This window comes from Pipistrellus kuhlii, unplaced genomic scaffold, assembly GCF_014108245.1.
Source record: "Pipistrellus kuhlii isolate mPipKuh1 unplaced genomic scaffold, mPipKuh1.p scaffold_m20_p_7, whole genome shotgun sequence".
NCBI lineage: Eukaryota > Metazoa > Chordata > Mammalia > Chiroptera > Vespertilionidae > Pipistrellus > Pipistrellus kuhlii.
This window is the reverse complement of record NW_023425573.1, coordinates 47,559,404-47,578,350: the sequence shown is the minus strand read 5'-3', so window position 1 is coordinate 47,578,350 and position 18,947 is coordinate 47,559,404. Positions and strand designations below refer to the sequence as shown.

At 41.6% G+C, this 18,947-nt stretch overlaps 1 protein-coding gene across 12 annotated transcripts in view; it reads right to left on the bottom strand.

Moving 5' to 3' along the window:
* RBMS1 (RNA binding motif single stranded interacting protein 1) overlaps positions 1-18,947 on the bottom strand; it is a 217,308-nt gene that overhangs the window by 88,752 nt on the left and 109,609 nt on the right. For 10 of the 12 annotated variants that reach the window (XM_036422247.2, XM_036422246.2, XM_036422239.2 and 7 more), the window contains exon 2: positions 4,794-4,969. In XM_036422247.2, coding sequence (XP_036278140.1) covers positions 4,794-4,969 — 176 coding nt within the window. The remainder of the gene's footprint in view (positions 1-4,793; positions 4,970-18,947) is intronic. The other 2 variants (XM_045575373.1, XM_045575374.1) reach the window with 1 other exon arrangement.

The window sequence follows — 18,947 nt, the reverse complement described above, 5'->3', positions numbered from 1 at the left end:
AAGAGATTCTTTTTCTTTTAGAATAAGTTGTTGATACACTTGCATTATCTAGACCTGCCATGTGATGTCAATTAAGCAGTAAGCGCTAAGCTTCCTAACCAATGGCAACTCACACATTTGCTCCCAACGCAAACAGAAGAACTATGAAGCAAACTGCATACAGATACTGGCTTTAAATGTTCAGAAAAGATCGTTTAAATACAATGAAAGATTTTATATGCAGTAGTCATTATTATGACAAGAAATAAATCTGGGACAGGCCTCAGGATGCTGAAACTAGTCTTTTGCAAGTGCCAAAAAAAAAAGCAAGCCTTTAGGAGGAGGAGAGGTTATGTTAACATAACCTACTTCCCATCTTTCCTGGCTTTCAAGATCAGGATGTGTTTGGGTATATTTAGTTTTACATGTAGAATTACGTACAAAGTAAGTTTATTCCAGTAGAAAGGACTTTGAGGAGCAAAGGCACATGCACAGAGGAAACTAATATTTGTTCAATGATGACTGTGTTCCAGGCAGGGACCAGTTCCTTTCCTTACATCACGTAATTTAATCCTAATCGCAACCGCAACTACAACCTCATGATATAAGCATCATTGCACCCATTTTGCAGATTCCTAACTGAGAATTAGGTATGTGTCTAGCTAGCACTGTGGTAGGTAACTCTGGGTACCAAAAACTTGCCACCCTGACCACCAGGACTATATAAGCTAGCTAAAAAATCTGTGAAGATGACAAATCAGCATTCCATACTGTCACAGACAAGCTGCTAAATAGTGTGCAGACACCGGGAGAACAGAATTATATGGAAATAAGCTACTGATGATGACACATAAAAATAAACAAACAAACAAACAAATAAATAAATAGTGTGGTTTAAGCAGGAAGGAGGCCAGGTGAGTTGGACTTGGCCTTGAAGAATCAGGAAAGGGACCTGGAAGCGGCATCTGAAGTGAGGCAGCAGCAGGAGCGAATGGTGTCCACCCATCACACGGTAGGGAAGGGAGGGAGGAAACCCCCGATTCTTCTAGTAGTGAGGAGGAAGAGAGGCCTGAGAGGAAGCTGGATGACTTAGAGGACAACCGGAAATAGTCAATGACTGCTCGAAAGTTTCAAGTTGAGGAGAGTGAATTTGGAAAAATGATAGTTCAGAGAGGAAGGAGTAATGTTGAATTTGAGCTGCTAACAGGAAAGATAACCCTAGGAGAGGGTGAGGCTACAGAGGAACAAGCCAAGGGCCAAGAGCTGAGGAGGAAAAGTGGATGAGAATGAAAAGCCAGAGCAGAGAAGGGAGATGAAAGGTTGGGAACTTGAAGGCGAAAAGCAAAGGGTTAAATTAAGGTGGCAAAAAAATGGTAGCAATGAGAGCCCTCAGTTCATTTTTCAGAAAATTCACCTGAGAAGTTTGAATGAGAGAAACAAAATGGTAACAGAGTCAACTCAAGTATTTGCTTTTTCAGAAGGGAGTTAAGAATGCCTAAAGATAAAGGGGCAATAGGTAATCCTTCTGTTTCCAAGATTATTTCTTTTTCTAAACTTGCTGGTTCATTGTACTAATGTACTCTTTTTGAGTTGATAACTTTTTAGAAACAGGAAATGAAGCTACAGCCACCTGGGGTAGTCATGAGGTCCCAACAAGATTTCTCATACACATTTCACAATTGAGAAGTTAACTAGAGCTGGTCAGCTTCTTTCAATAAATGCTCCTAGAAAATGCATCTCCTTCCCCATAGCCAGGCGGCTCAAATGGTTGGAACATTGTCCCATGTCACAGGTTTGATTCCCACTCAGGGCACTACACCTAGGTTGCAGGTTCGATTCTATGGGAGGTAACCAATTGATATTTCTTACATCTCTCTCTCTCTCTCTCTCTCTTTCTCTCTCACTCTCACTCTTGCTCTCACTCTCACTCTAACTTTCTCTCCCCTCTTCTTGCTCTCAAATTATTAAAAACAAACAAAAAACATATCCTTGGGTAAGGATTTAAAGAAGTATACTTAAAAAATATTTCTCCTTTGAACCCACATCACCTCAGCACCATAACCACTGTCACATCCCTGTTGGTCCTTGATGCTACCTCCTTTCACAACCTAAAACTGAAGCCCTGCCCTCTTAACAAAGTTGGGCTACATTTTCCAGCATCCTGAATCTCTCTCTGACTTGGAGTGTGGCTGCTTTCCCACCGTCATATCCTTTGACTTGTCATTTCTTATCACTTTATATCAGCTTTTTCACTGCCATTTCTTCTAACACTGTAACATCTGTATATTCTATGCCCAACAAAGCTTTTTAAAAATATATTTTGTTCTCCTCTCCAGTTTTCACAATCTTCATGCCATTCTTGCCTTTAGACTTCATGCACTATTTGCACAAAACTGGGTCACTATTATATACTTTCTTAGGTATGTAGTCCCATCTTTCTGTTAGGTAACCCTCTAAAATATCCACCTCATTAGAGACCCAAATTACTTATTCCAATTGTCTTGCAATCCCCACTCAGGTTAATTTGAAATTACTCAATTTTTATTTCTAAAATGTCTTCCTTTTTTTAGAGTTAGGAATTTACACCTAACTTTTATGAAAAGTTTCTGATACTCACTTTTCTAAAACCTCTAATTATGTCCACTGGGTTTTTGAAGCTCTAGGATGAGTCACTTTCCCATAAGATTCTTGTCATTTCCATGTCACCAACTAGTTATTCTTCGTTGGAAACAATTAAGTCTGAAACAGGAATGCCAATCTCTCTCTCCATTCGAAGACACAAAACTGTCACCAAGACAAATCTGGTATTTATGAGATGCTCTGTGTTCAATGGAATGAAGCTCTCGGCAGATATTGACACAGAGTTCTCTCTTACTGTATGTCTTGGCTCTGTATAATACGTATCAAGAAAACTCTCACTTGAGTTAAACATCAAACCTGGGATTTTGCAAATGATAGGAGAGGATGAGAGTGCTATTGATAAGAGTAGAGAGTGATGTTTACTCACATTAAGAAAATCCACATACATCTAAGAGACTAACAAGTAAGGAATGAATTTTCTAGGAAAAATTATAAAGTGCTCTTCTAATGCATTTGGAATACAATTTGATTCAATGAAAAAAAAATCACTGCTTCAATTTTCCAAATACATATTTATTATATGCAAAACATGACATTATCATGTGATGGTGATCGAACTCTATCTCCTTGATGGGAAAACTCAGCTTACATGATTCAAAACTAGGTGAGGCACAATGTGTCATCTGAACTTCTTTTCCTTTCTCTTATACCTCAAGAATTGGATGGGCAGCTTCATTCTGTTTCCTACAAGGTTGTATTTTTAGCGCCTTAGACTTTACGGCGCTCCATCTACCTGTAATTATGCTGCAAAAGAAGAAGATGATGCCAGGAAAGGCCAGCAGCAGACAAGACAGCAGAAGGCCTATTTGTGGTCTCGAACAGCTGCAGTAGGGCAGGGCGTGCCTGGCAAAGTTCCCTCTGACTCCGGGGCCAGGCATGACCAACCCTCAGAGCCAGACTTGCTTTCAGAACAGTCCCCAGCACAGGACATGATTTCACTGTCCTAGAAGCAAAGGGCGGTAGTCAAAGTCCAAGAGGGATGATCAAAAGCGTTAACACAAGGGAAGCACAGGGAGGGTGCTAAGACGATGCTCACAAAGCTCTTCAGATCCTAAAGAAACACCAGCAGCCACGGTCCCACCCTCCCCTCTAAAACAAGACAAAGCAAAACCACCACCACTGCCTTCACATGGAAGGCTCGAAGTTATGTTTAGTTCCAACTTGGAATTACTAACCAAGTAAGTTCTGAAAATGTTTTCTCTTAAAATAAGAGTAAGTCTAATTATTTTATCCAGGACAACAGAAAAATTGACGATATTGATCAGACGTTTAGAACTGGGAATATTTTTTTCAGGGAACAGGAAACATTCATTAGTGATGTCTCCTGTCGCAGGTCTGTAAAATCCCTTTTGTAAGGGACCCTTACTGTCTTTGGATAAATAAAAGACGCTGTTATAGGTAAAGGCTTTTACAGCTCAAAGTGATCAAAGGCCTTTACATCTTTACACCACAGTCCTTGCCCTGCACAGTGCTTCTGGCTCTGTGCTTAGTGAGCTCATGTATCTGCAGCAAAGCAGCATATTTATATCCTACCGACAACATGAGCGTACAATGCAAACTTACTTTGGAATTGTATACATGTGTGCCTATCTCTCTTCACAAGACTCAGAAAGAGTGGCAGTGAGGACAGAAATAGGAAGGTGGGGAATAGAATTCCCAAGGAGATGAGGGTGAATAACCAGGCCACAAAAGTACAGGTGGCTAATGAACACAGACTGCCGTTTCGTGGCTGGAATGAGAAGTTTTACACATATTTAGGATAAAACCCGGCAGTACTACCTTCCTGACAAACAGTGACAACTAGAGTTTCTGTTATTATGTGACCAATTGGCCCCTAGATGTGCTCCCACCAAACAATGGGCACTCCTCCACAGGACTGAGCTACACGTTTTTAAATAATGCAGACTGTATCTCTCAAATGTCAATGAAGTCAAATTCTACTGAGAAACTGCTCCAATTTATTTTGTTACCCGGGCAATCTGATGACATTAATGCTGACTGGGTAAGTCCTCAAGGACTCAAAATCTGGAAACTATCACTGTGTCGATAATGAGGATTCACAGATCCATCTCGTACTGAACCTCTCTTAGAACACGGTTTATGTCACTCCGCACAGTAATCAGATCAAAGAAATATTTAGCTGCTAGAAAACAAGAGGAGCCGCTGCTACTTACGGCTGACACAGCTTCACCAGGTCCTGGTCCGTGGTGTTGGGAGGCAGTCCTCGGATATAGAGATTCGTTTTGCTTAGCTGATCCCATCCTGAGTTGCTGCTGCTGCTGCTGTTGTTATTACTGCTGGTGGTGCTGGGGCTGGGAGGGGCCATGGGGTGGGCTGGCACCAGAGACTGCTGGAAAACAAAGAGCAGTGTTAAGAAGACTCTAGAAGGAAGGTATTGAGCAGCGTTCAGCAGCTGTTTGATTTGCAATGTGAAATGAAGTTACTAAGATATCAAGACAGGTTTTCTTAAGCTCCTTTAATATACTATAAATTTTAATTTATACCTTAAAAGACATGTTTGTCCTAAAAACAACAACAAACTTCTCCCTTTCAACATGAAATTACTAATAGGATTTTATTCAGTAGAATATTCCGATGGACACCTTAAATATGACCGAATTTATGTAAGATTAATTTAGTCACACATTTTAAGGAACATACCTACTGAGACTCACAATTAAGTTGCATGCAGGTATGTGGTAATATTTTAATACACGGTAATTTAGAAACCACTAGACTTTTGAAAAGGTTCTCACATTCTGAAGAACATCTGATTGAAAGTTGCTGATAATTTCATTAAGATGACTTGGGGGGAAATACACACATGATTACTCTTCACGTGTAAGAAAGTTGAGAGTCTAATCAAGATGATCAAATAAGGAAAACCTCGCCTAGCTCTAGGATAGGCATACAGTTTCACTGAGATCTGGGTAAGACTGACAGGAACTCTGCCTTTTGCTCTGGCTAACCTGGTGGGATTTAACCCCTGTGAGAAAGGTGAACTAAGTATCTGGAAACTCCTCACGCCTTGCAGCAAGCAACATCTTCTGTAAAGCTTGCAACCAGGGCTCAGTGTGGTTTCACAGTCAGCAGCCACTTAGGAAGAATGACTGAAACTGTGCCCACACCAGATAATTTTCTGTTAACCAATAGAAAGCAACCACAGCCTCCACCCCTACGCCACACACATGACTTCTGAGGAAGTTAGATGGTTCAGTTTGAGATGGAAGTGAGCACACCCCAAGGTATCCTCACAGCAAATGCTCAGCAGCTTCCCGCAGGACAGAAATGTTTTCACCTCACACCTTCTAAATAACAAATATAATAACCCAAGGACAGCATTTAGGTTTACTAACAGCTTGAAGATATACAATTAAACAGACATTCAACCCAAATGTAAAGTCTTACTGCTTTATCTCTACTAACACAAACAAGAAAATTAGGCATCTCTTAAGACACAATTAAATTTCACTGTGGGAAGTTCAAAAAGCAGACCCCTTGCAATACATGTAACCTTGCATAAATTCAACTATCCATGATGGACAGCTGGGTTTGCAACCAGTTTCTGCCATGACCATCCTAGTTCGCCTGTATCACAACACACTGGGATCCCCATTAATCTGACATGAAAGCATTTCGCTTCTTTATGTCCTACTATAGATCCAAAGCATGAATTTGTGCACAGGTTGGGTTCCTCGACCTGGCCAGTGATCCAGGCCTATTAGGGGGCTGGCCGGCTGAGGGGAGGGACTGTGGGAGGTTGGCCTGTGTCTGGGTTGGGGTGGGGCCACAGGATGTTTGCTGTGGGATCACACTGACCACCAGGAGACAGCTCCTGCATTATCTGCCCCCTGGCAGTCAGTGCGCATCATAGCAACTGGTCGACCGGTCATTTGGTCATCATGGTCACTTAGGATTTTATAGACAGAGATACTATGCAGATGTTACTTCTCACTGTCCAGGGTCCTTGAGTCCAAACACTACTTTACCTCATGAGATTCGTTTTTATTAAAAATTAGCAAGAAGAGTTAACATCAGTCAATGTAAAATAAAGGATGAATCTGAACTGGGAACATCAGCATTGCTTAATCTAAGACAAAACCTGTTTGAGACAAAAATCCATCAAGTGTCTTTGATTTATTAGTAAGTCATTGAGCTCCAATCCTTTCCTCTGTCCCTGGCTTTCTCTAAGGGACAGCGAAGCTGGGTTTCTAGATGTAGAACCAAGAATAAGCCCTGTCCCTTGCTCTGCCACAGGTGGGACCTCAGACGCCCAGCCATGCCACACACAGGCCTGTGTTTCTTCTCCAAAGTCACTCAGTCATCTGCGAGCTGCTACCTGAAATGGGCCAGGCGTGCCTACGCCTCAGTTCAGCTAACAGGGGTGCTGGGAAGTAACACACAGCGGCCTCTCAGTCCCAAGCCTTTGATTTACACAAGAGCTTGTAGCTGTGGACAACGGAGGCAAGACTGAATTTTTTTTCTTAAATCATCTTGGATGAGCATCCGAGAAGCTGTTCTTGCCACAAGCCTCACTGTTCTTCACCCCAGGACCCTGTGTGTGCAGAGCAGCCGGGAGAGGATGACACCTGGTCACCATGGGTAAGCCTGGGGAAGTCTGAAGGAAGCTGGGGGCCAGGGCCTCCTCTCCTCCCAGAGGAATTATACCAACACATTTCAGAGATGGCATTCCTAGTCCGCGTCAGCTCTAACCTCTGCTTTGCTCTGGGGTGGAAAGTGGAGGGCCGGGTGTGGACGGTACGATAAAAAGAAACATTTAAAGGTGTGATTTATGTGGAGTTTATTTGGACATGAAAGTAGCAGGTTTTTATTTATGTATTTACTTTTGGCAGAAGTAGAAGCATGATTTATATCTCAGAATTTGCACAGCTGATTTAATATATCTTTGACAGGCCTCCATATTTTTTACAGTAATATTTTCCAACTGGAAAGTAGGTGGGGAGCATGTAGTCTGTCCCTCCCCGCTTCCCCTCTGGTCTGCCCTAAGGGGAAAGAGATCTCCTAGAACCCCATCTCAGGTGGGAGAAGGGGTTTCCTGAATGTACCCGGAGGGGAACCGACTGACATCTGGTGAATCCTATACAGAGCAAGTTCAAATTCAAATGTTATCCTAATGTCAACTGTCTCTCAGAACTCGCTGAACAGAGAAAGGTATCGGAACGAGAGAAGCACTGAATTATTCTAGGTTGTCAACTTTTTATTTCCTGGTGCAGAAAATTTTTCATTGAAGATTAAGTTTTTTTAGAACTTGCTGAAAATAAACATTGAAGTTCTGAAAAAGACTGGACACATATTCAAAGAAGAAAATTCATACACAATAAAGCTAAGTACTCCTAAGAATTCAGAATGGGTTAAGGGTAATTCTAAACATGTGAGTAATAATTTCTGCCATGTGCTTAGTATGTGCCAGACATGGTGCCAGTTGCTCTATGTGCATTACTTTCCTTAATCCAATGAGGCAGGTACATGATTGTTCTCCCATTTTGCAGATTAGGAAACTGAGTCTCAAGGGGGGTTAAGGAATGTGCCAAGACCACACATTTAGTAGGAGGCAGGGATGGAATTTGAACCCAGGTCAGCTGGATAATAAAGCCAGAACCCTGAAACAATACTCTAAATGGCATCCCAAACGCTGTCTTCTATCTCCTAAAAGCCCTATCTGTAGTCTTCAAATTTCTCTAATGTGACAATACCATCAGTGGCTATGTTTTCCTAAGAAAAGCAGTCTAAGGTGCCTTTAAATTAATTTAATGAGCAAACAGCTTGTGTGTGTGTGTGTGTGTGTGTGTGTGTGTGTGTGTGTGTAGTGTGTGTGTTTTACAAAGTTAGCTTAAAATAGGTTAGGTTTTTGTTTTGTTTTTTAATTTTACCTCATTTATCTTTTCATTAACAAAAAGTCCGACATTTTGAGGCTGAACAGAGCACTTTAGGGAAAGCTCAAGGTAACCAGCAAAGAATTAGACCCTCCCTCCCAGACTGAAAAGCACCAAGTCTTCAGCTGCAACTTCAGCACCGGATCACCTCAAAGAAATGGCATTTTGTAGTTATGCCTCAATAGCACAAATGTTAAACTTAAAAGAAAAGAAAAGAAAAAGAAAAGCTTAGCTACCTTGAAATTTGAGAAGACACCCCTCCATTTCCCCTGGCCCTCCCATGAAGTCTGTAACTGATTTACTGGTACATAATCTCACCTAATTAAGGAACTGGAGGGCTGGGGGGGGGGCGCGCAGAGGAAGGATATTGCGCTAAGTGCTGACTCATCCGTGTTTCCCCAAAAATAAGACATCCTCCGAAAATAAGACCTAGCGCATGGAAAGATAAGACATCCCCTGAAAATAAGACCTAGTGCAACTTTGGGAGAAAAAATTAGTATAAGACACTGTTTTATTTTCGGGGAAACAGGGTAGTAGTCTTCCTCAGAGCACAGTAGTCCAATTTCACTGCTTCAGGTCATAGAAACAAGCTACCTCCCAAAGCTGCTCATCCAAATTCAGGGGAACTAATTCCATTTTTCATGATAACATTTATGGGGGCTTAATTTCCATGCCAAAGTTGATAGAAAAAAAAAGTCAGTGGTAAATAAATGGGGTGGCTCCATTAGCATTCCCCACACAAGTGGGTGTGGGCACCAGCAGGAAGAGAGCTTGTCAGCAATCAGGAGGACTTCCTGTGTGGACAGCCCTGAGGCCTCCATCCTGCCAGGAAGGCCCACGCACCTCCTACATTAAAAGACAGGATGACGAACAACAGGCACATGACAACTATACCCACAGCAAATCTCTGCCTCCTACCCAGCACTAAGCAGTCTCTTCTATATAAATGAAAGCCTGAAAGTCTTTTACAAAAAAGGCAAAAATTAATCATGTGTGAACTAAAATGTAATAGTAACCATGTGCGTTCCTGTAGATGTCTATTCAGAAGACAATAAAAAATAAAGATCTATCATAAATTCTATTGTCTCATTTCCTTCCTATTTCTAATAAGCACAAGAATAGTGCTCTGGCCAATCTTATAGCTGAAGCTGCCCTCTCCCTTCCCCCTTACTTAGTAACTTCCCTAAGAATTCTAATACCCTTTGAAGAAAAAGGAAACCTACCATCTGCCTTTTCATTACCCTCACGTCTTCCTTAAGGTTATCATCCTTATAGTTTAGGAGGGCTATAATCCATGATTTCATCCCCACCCTGCCACCTTCTCTACGGGGGGCGGGGGGGGGCGCGGGGGGGGGGAAAAGGGAGGGAAGGAGGAGATACCACCTTATCCAGAAGCAGCAAAATAATCACTACAGTTGCTCCCTAGAACTGACAAAAGTTATGGAACATTATCATTTATACCGGGATACAGTATAATATTAAGCCTGGCATGAACTGAGTACTATGTAAAGATACTATACACTGTACTAATTACACACATTGTTCCTCTCCATAGCTTTTAAGATGTGAAAGAAATGGAACACTTTAAGGGAATTATCAAACAGGAAGAAGGGAAAAGCATCCAAATGAGGATACTTCCTTTGTTTCTTTTTAGAAACCTGAGTGGCTCAAATAGTAGGAATAGTAGCTGAGAAAGATAACGGCACAGGGAGCTGAGAAAGTATTCAAGCTGATCAGTTGGGGGGAGAGGGGGGTTAATGAGAGATGAGACACTGGTCAAGACGCAGAAGTTCTTCCGGGTAGGTCAAACTGAAGAGACAGAACCAATTATATTAACGAAACAAAAGTGCCTCTTCACACATGCAGGTCTTTATTTTTCCATAATGTGGGGGAAGGACAAATGGGCAAACGTCATTTAATCCCATTTGCTGTTAGGATAGCAAAGCTTAAAATCACATGGCCAACGAGTTAATAAAACTGGTTTTCATAGCTATATACAGGCGGGGGGGGGGGGTTACTTGAAATATTAGAGGGATCACTCTGTAAAGTATATGATTGTCTAACCACTATGTTGTGCACCTGAAACTAATATAGAATAATACTGAATGTGAACTATAACAGAAAAAAAAAAGATGGAAAATCCTATGTTATATGTTTTTCATCATTATAATAAGAAAAATGGTTCTCATATCATCACTGTCCCGTTTGGTGACAAACTTTGCAGCCTCTAAGACTGTGAAATGGAGAAACAGGTTATTCAATATTCCATCTGTCAGAGGAGAGGGGTCCATATTGTTGGGTTGGCTGTTCAAATATAATCTATAAACAAAGATTCCCAATAGATTTCACACTTCATATTCTCTAAGGTGACTCCCAAAGCTGATCCCTGCATGTAAAGCTACAATCTCTACTTAAAAAATCTCTTCTTCCAGGTTAAAAAAAAAAAAGGTGGGGGGAGGGGGAGTGGGGCTTATATTAAATAGCCTGTGGATACCACATGGCTCATTCAATGGATGGAGACCACGTTGCAGAAATGAAAATCAACTTTAACCAAAGAGAAAAAACCTTAATTAAAACAACTTGCACAAGCTCTTTGTGGTGGAGGTAGTGGTTGTGAAGGAATAAGAAAAAGAAAGAGCAAGCAAGTGTTGAAAATTCATGGTAGAAAACATACCATAGATAGAACATGTGATTCCTGAGGTTAAATTTCCCTTCAAGGTAATACATTTCTTATCATTCAAATATCTTTTAAAGATCCGATTCTGTGCTCCTGCATGAAAATCAGTTCAATTGTTCCATTCCCTCCAAAGGTCTTCCCAAAAACCCCAATTATTTCCCAAGTTGCCTATTGAGAACTCTGGGCCAAGAAACACACCAGAGTTCTTTTCCTGTTTGCTCCTTCTAATTTATGTAAAAGCATTTATAAGAGGGGAGAGAGGTAAAAACCAACATGCAACCTCAATAAATATATCACCTAATCTTTGACAAAGAAGCAAAAGCAATACAATGGAACAAAACTAGTCTCTTCAGCAAATGGTGTGGGAACAACTGGACATCCATATGCCAAAAAATGGTCTATATAGCAACCTTACACTCTTTGTCAAAATTAGCTCAAAGCTGATCATAGACCTAAATGTAAAACACAAAACTCTTGGAAGATAATAAGAGAAAATCTAGATGACCTTGGGTAAGATGCCTTTTCAGATACAACACCAAAGACACAATCCATGGGGATGGGGTGAGGGTGGGGGTGGGGGGAAACTGATAAGCTCGACTTCATTAAAATTAAAAACTCTGCAAAAGACAGTATTAAGAGAATTAGAAAATAAGCCACAGACAGAAAGAAAATATTTGCAAAGGACATATCAGGATTGCTATTCAAAATATATTAACAAAAATCTTAAAATTCAACATAACAAACAACCCAATTTTAAAAATGGACCAACAAACCTTAATAGACACTTCACTAAAAAAGATATACAGTCCTAGACAGTTTGTCTCAGTGGGTAGAATGTCAGCCTGCGAATGAAGAGTCCCAGGTTCGATTCCAGTCCTGGGCACATGCTCGATCCCCAGTAGGGAGCGTGCAGGAGGCAGCCAATCAGTGATTCTCTCTCATCACTGATGTTTCACAATCTCTTTCCCTCTCTCTTCCTCTCTGAAATCAATAAAAATGTATTTTTTAAAAAGATATACAGATGACAAATAAGCACATGAGAAGCTGCTTCAAATCATGTCATCAGGAAATAAGAATTCAATAAAATTTTAATTTAATAACAATTAAAACAACCAGATACTACTCACTATACACCTATTAGAATGGCCAAAATGTGCAAGACTAACACCACCAAATGCTGGGGAGGACGCAGAACAACAGGAACTTGCATTCAATGCTGATGGGGATGCAAAATGGTACAGCTATTAGGAGGAGGGTCTGGAGGCTTTCACAAAACTAAGTGTACTTTTACCAAATGAGCCAGCAATCACACTCCTTGGGATCTACCTAAAAGAGTTGAAAATGTATGCTCACCAGGGGTTCTGGGGAGGGATGAATGAATATTTAGAGCACAGAGGATTTTTAGGGCAGTGAAAACATTTTGTATGATATTATAATGGTGAATACTGTCATTAAACATTTCTCCAAACCTACAGAATGTGGGTGAGCCTTAAGGTTACCCATGACACTTTGAGTGAGTATGATATGTCATTGTGTGTTCAGCTTTGGTAAAAAAATGTACAAGTCTGGTGAGTGATGTTGATAATGGAGAAGACTATGTATGTGTGGGGGCAGAGGTATATGGGAAATCTCTGTACCTTCCTCTCAATTTTGTGGTAAACCTAAAACTGGTAAAAAAAAAAAAAAAAAAAAAAAAAAAAAAAGTCTTATTTAAAAAAACCAAACCCAACATATAAATACCAGACTGAAGGAGTTAAATCCAAGTCATTCACCAGGAAACTGGAGGGTCAAGAAAGGAAGTGAGGGGATTAAGCAATAGGTTCAAAACTTCCTTACCAGAAAACACATGCATTAGGAAGGAAAATCTTTTAACAGTGGGCTCTTGGCCTTATCTACCCCTTAACTGAATCACATATAATAGGGTAATATGGTACAGTTTCTAAAACTAGTGAGAGTTCAACCAAGGGAAGACCAGGGGCGAAGGAGCCTGAGACAGAGAGGTTGCAGAAGGCTTCACAGAGGGGCTAGACAGCTGAGTGAGCTGAGTATTAATGACAAGCCATTACGAATAAGAGGAATGGCAGTCCTGAAAGGGGTGAGTGTGAGAGGAGAGGAGACAACAAAGATACAGACAAGACGGGTCATTCTTCATGAGGGTCAGTGGGGAAAAGCACACACAGTCTTGGTTGGTTTAGAGGCTATGCTGGAACAACTTGATTTGGGGTGTGTATGTGTGTGTGTGGGGGGGGGGTTATTGGGAAGGTAGTAGGATAACCTAGAAATCAAAGACAGAATATGGATAGGATGTTGTCAGATATTACTGTACAGAGTCTCCGAGGGAGAAAAGAGAATTTAAGATGATAAACAATCCTGGCTGGCATGGCTCAGTGGTTGAGAGGTCAACCTATGAACCAGGAGATCATGGTTCGATTCCCGGTCAGGGGGAGGTGCAGGGGCAACAGATCAATGATTCTCTCTCATGACTGATGTTTCCATCTCTCTCTCCTTCCCTCTTCCTCTCTGAAATCAATAAAAATACATATTTTTAAAAAAAAGATTATAATGAAAAGGACAACTGGTGGGGAACATAAAACTAGGGGAATTCTTTCCTCTCCTCTCTATGAAAAGGTACATAGAAAAGAAATATCACTGATGGGAAAATCTGGACACCTGGATTCAAATCCTGCCTTGGCCAGGGATGGAATGTCACATGTGGGAAGCCCAGTGCCTCCCCTGGAAGCGCACAGGTGAGGCTGGGTGATTCGGAAGCTCCCCTCCCACGCTCCCCGCTAACGCTGGGATAAAGGCCCCTTGCCACCCACAGCAAAGGCCTGGCGAGACAACACAGCCAGGCCCTGTGTTCTCCTACCGGCCTGCCAACAGCCAAGAGGTTAAAGGGCAGACCAGGAAGGAAGGCGGGCAGCACTTCACGGTGATCTGGAAGAAGGCAGGAATCACAGGGCCACCCCTGCAGCCACACGGGCCAAGCATGGGTTCCCTATCAGCCACAGATCACTGCGAGGCAATATTATAAATACACGTGCTACACTACAATCACAGCTCAAGGCTTAAAGGAGAAAAACAATTGTATTGACGTAATATCCAGAGTTCCTGAAACCGGACTGTTCTTAAGGTGAAAATATCATAGCTGAAATTACCTTAATAACTCAGACCTATCCAGACTCTATGCTGGTTCATAGCCTGGCATCCTGTTGTCTCAAGGAGTAATCAGTGTCAAAAGGTGCACTGCACGTTCTGTTTACGCTCTTATATGTATAAGGACCATGCAATCCTTCTAAAACCACCTTAAAGCTCAAAACAAGAAGCCGATTACAATGTAAGCCGCCAGCTATTAGAACACGGAAAACACGAAACCCTGCCCAACTCCAGGTGCAAGCACTCGTCTGGATTCCCAACGCAGGGGTGTGGAAAGCCCTTCCTCCTCCTGGGCCCACGTGGGGGTTTTCAGATCCACACCGGTTTTCTCCCTCCACACAGAGCCTCCTGACGGGGACAAGAATGACCTCTTCTCTACCTTTTGGCTCAAAGTACCGTATTTTTCGGACCATAAGACGCACTTTTTCCCCCCCAGAAGTGTGGGGGGAAAGGTCCCTGCATCTTATGGTCCAAATATAGCCTACACATATACTTTAAAAAAAAAGTTTTTTTACTTGCCCGGCTCTGTGTGGTCTCTGTGTGCTTGCCCGGCTCTAAAATGGTTCTAAATGCTGCTGTTTACTTTACAGGGTTGATTACATGTGTTTATGACTGTGATGTTGGGTTTTAATGCACATAAAATATTTTAGGACACTATTTGTTTCAGAATCTTTTTTTCTTCATTTCCCTTCTCTAAAAACTGGTGCGTCTTATGGTCCGGAGCGTCTTATGGTCCGAAAAATACGGTAAGTTGAAAGAAGAAAACTTCCTACGGGAAGCGCAGGATCACCTTTATCAGGACAGTTCAGAACACCTCTGCGGGCTCTGCGTTTCCTGCCTCTCCCCCTCACCCCGGTGAGATTAGGCAGGCTCCCAGCGTCCCCAGCTTCCTCCCAGCTGTTCTGCTAAAGGCCATGCACTGTACAGTTCGTATCTTCTCCCAGTATTTCTTGTAAGTAAAGGTCTACCGCTGAGACTGCAGAAGCTTCAGGGTGGAAACACTCTATTTTTAAATATCCTTTCTTCACATCAAACAACACTTATTGAAAGTATTGTAAGTTGATTAACTTAACATTAAAGACAGAAATATTATGAGTCAGCTTATCCAAAAATAAAACTCCAAATGAATTTACTCAAGTTAACTTATTTATTTTTACATGCAAGGGACATGTAAATAAGTTTACAGTATTTTGGGTTTCACAAATTAGCTCCTATTATAGATTAAAAAATAAAATAAAATAAAATAAAATAAAATAAAATAAAAAAGCATGATCTGTACTTTCAGGAAACTGAATGAGTGTGTGAAATCTCCTCATAAAAATTTTAAAAATGAAGTCTTATCTGAGTGTTGTGATATGTCTACAACCAAAGTAAAGCATCAACAGAAAGAAGTTTTCAGTCATAAAAAATGAACGATTATATGTCTGTCTCATGACAAAATCCAGCAGCTTAACTCTGATACAGTGTGGGAAACCAGTACAGAAAAGCTCTTTATTTCACATTCCTGTGTGTCTGTGTAAATGTCTCCGTGTGTGGCTGTGTGTGAGTAAATAGAAGGGAGTATGTAGACAGTTGAATCTGCGAGACAAAACACAGTGTTGTTGTTTTCTAAACTTTTTTTTTTTTTTTTTTGCCAGAAACCCACCTAAAAAACTAACTTTTTGCCTGAGATTTCAATATACACATACATACAGAAATGAAAGAAAAAGTTTGTGTTATTTTCCTTTACCATATGATATGCAATGTACCCTAATATTATCTTTTCTTGCTGACAGCAATCTATTGAATTGATTGCAGAGCCCACTAATAACTTGGAGTTTAAAACACAGTGGTCTGCTGCCTTTCTCAAACTTTGAAGAGCACAGGAATCACTTGCTTTGTAAAAATGCAGATTTCGAATCAGCATTCAGGTGAAGCCAAGATTCTGCAGCTCTTGCAAGCTTGTAGGTGATGTCCACGCACAAAGCAAGTCTGAAGGCAGTGAGGATGTGTGAGGATGAATTTCAGAAATGTTCCTTTCCAGCTTTCAAAAGGAAAAAGCTGCATCTTTTCACAAAATGAGATTAAAAAAATCTTTGTTCATCTGATTTCCAATAGAGTATCTGCTCAAAATCACAAAATGTTAGAGCTGAGAAAGACATCAGAGATCATACAAATTCAACAATTCTCCACTGGAGGTATAACAGAACTTTAAGATAGGTCTGAGGAGTGGAGGTGGGGGCAGTATTTTTATTTTTATCAGAGGGCTTGGCTTTTAACATGTCGAGAAACACTGATCTTATCCAACCCCTCACTTTTCAGGAAACCTGAGGCCCAGAGAAATCAAAGCATGTATATATATACTACACACACACACACACACACACACACACACTAGTGGCCTGGTGCATGGAATTCATGCATGGGGGGCTTCCCTCAGCCCAGCCTGCACCCTGTCCAATCAGTTTAAATAGCAGTCAGACATCCCTCTCACAATCTGAGACCACTGGCTCCTAACTGTTCACCTGCCTGCCTGCCTGCCTGATAGCCTCTAACTGCTCTCCCCCGCTGGCCTGATCTCGCCCCGAACTGCCCTCTCTGCATTGGCCCCCACGACCATGGCTTTGTCCAGAAGGAAGTCTAATGTCTGGAAGATGGCCGGTTGACCCAGTCTAATTAGCATATTACCCTTTTATTAGTATAGATAGATTAGAGGATAGGACTGACTTCCGGTGGGTCAAGCCTTCAGATGTTACAGACCCTGGGTTTTTATATATAAAGATATATATATCTCCAAGATTATATAGCTAATTCTAGGCAGAACCATGTCTCCATTCCCACCTCTATCTAAAAGCACTAGCCCTTGTTTGGCACAAACATTGTAGCAAGGATGAAACTACAAGCCATGTTTTCTAAGAGAGTCTCAAAAAGGAAACTTATATGCTAGTCCTGTTCAGTCATCACAGAAAAGAAGGTACCTATTCTATACAGCTTCTTTTATACCTGGCATTCCATCACCTTCTATTTTTAGATGACTTACTTGGATGCCCATGTCTAGTCTATGCTAGAAAAATAGTTTCTTGCTTATTCCCCCAAAAAAATAGGGGGAAGGGAGGGCTTATACCATCTATTAAATGTACAATTCTTTAAAAATTCTTGTGAATGCTACCATTTCTATTTTGGTGTTTATAATAAAAATTTGTGAATATCTACCTGTGTATCTACAAGAAGATAAAAAATTCAAACAGATTATTACAGCACTTGGTGGCCTTTCTGTCAGAAAGGTACATTCAGGGTCAAGTGACAATTTAATGGGCTTAGATTAGAAAGCTTTAAAGAATCACTAGAATTGTCCACCCACCATCTCCAAGCCTGTTTCCTTAAAAAATGAAAAAGAAAAAAAAAAGTTATAAGAACTCTCCTTTCCTGTGTAACAGTGCTGGCTATTACCCTGATGCATCACAATGACTATACTCATATGAACAGGCATGCGGGCCCTGCTCCCAGCAGCTGGCCAGTGAATTTGGGGAACTGTTCCTCGTTAGACCTGATCAGCATTTCCCCAGGTTTGCAGGGGCAAGTTCTCTGACATGTCAGACTTCCCTTGATGGATACGACGCACTAAACTGAGTACGTGATGGTGCCAACAGTCCTCAGGTTCCTCCGGTAGGGAGCCAGGCTCCACAGCGCTGCCCAGTCACTACGGGAGCGATGCTATCGCTCTTGGAACACCTAGTGCCCTGGAAGCTCACCAACCCAGGCGCTGGCATGAGTCACTCCTCTCTTTATCCTCTCTGGAAGATAAACTGAAGAACTTCGTTCTGCGGTAAGCAGAATCTGGGAAACGGTTTCAATAATTACGTAAACCAGACGTGGCTTTTTTTTTTTTTCCTCCCCCTTTTAGTTTTTTAATTATTTCGCAATACTCTTGATTTAGAGTAGGGAGTTGTTGCTCAAAAAGAAAAGAAGCAAAGCTATTCATCTCCCTGGATATCGTTTTGTTTTCTTTTGGTGAAGTACATCAGAAAGCGTCTGTCTCACTCCTCTACCAAAACGGGCCAAAGGTCCACGGCGCTAGCTGTGGAGGATGCCAGAGGGAGCTTCTTTTCCAAGGGAGCCTGTGTGCGCTGGAGGGGCCATCACCCCCCCACAGCAGCACGGCACTGTCCCTACACTTGCATTTTACCCGCCCTTCCTTCTTCTCATTTTATTTAGCTTCATTATAATACAAAATAAAATATATTTCATCTTTTCGACACAATCAAAATATGCCATCTTTCACTCTCACTTCCAACCCCAGATTAACCTAACTTACTAAGTGACAAGTACCCAAAGTGAGTTTCATTAGTCTCTGCCCCTCGAAATGCACAAAACAAGAAAACAAAACCCACCCCACACAAACCCATTTACGAAGAAAACGGAGCTTAGATGGAAACTGCCTCTGGACGACTCCACCCTCAGTGGCCAGTGATGAGGGACCAGCTCCCTGACTCCACCCTGCTGATCCGAAGCAGCGAGTAAGCATTTCCAGCACAGGGACGGGAACAGGCCGGAGCCAGACACTGCCATGGCCCCCAGCCCACGCAGACAGGAGCCAAGATCCAGCTGTGGCCTGCAGCCAC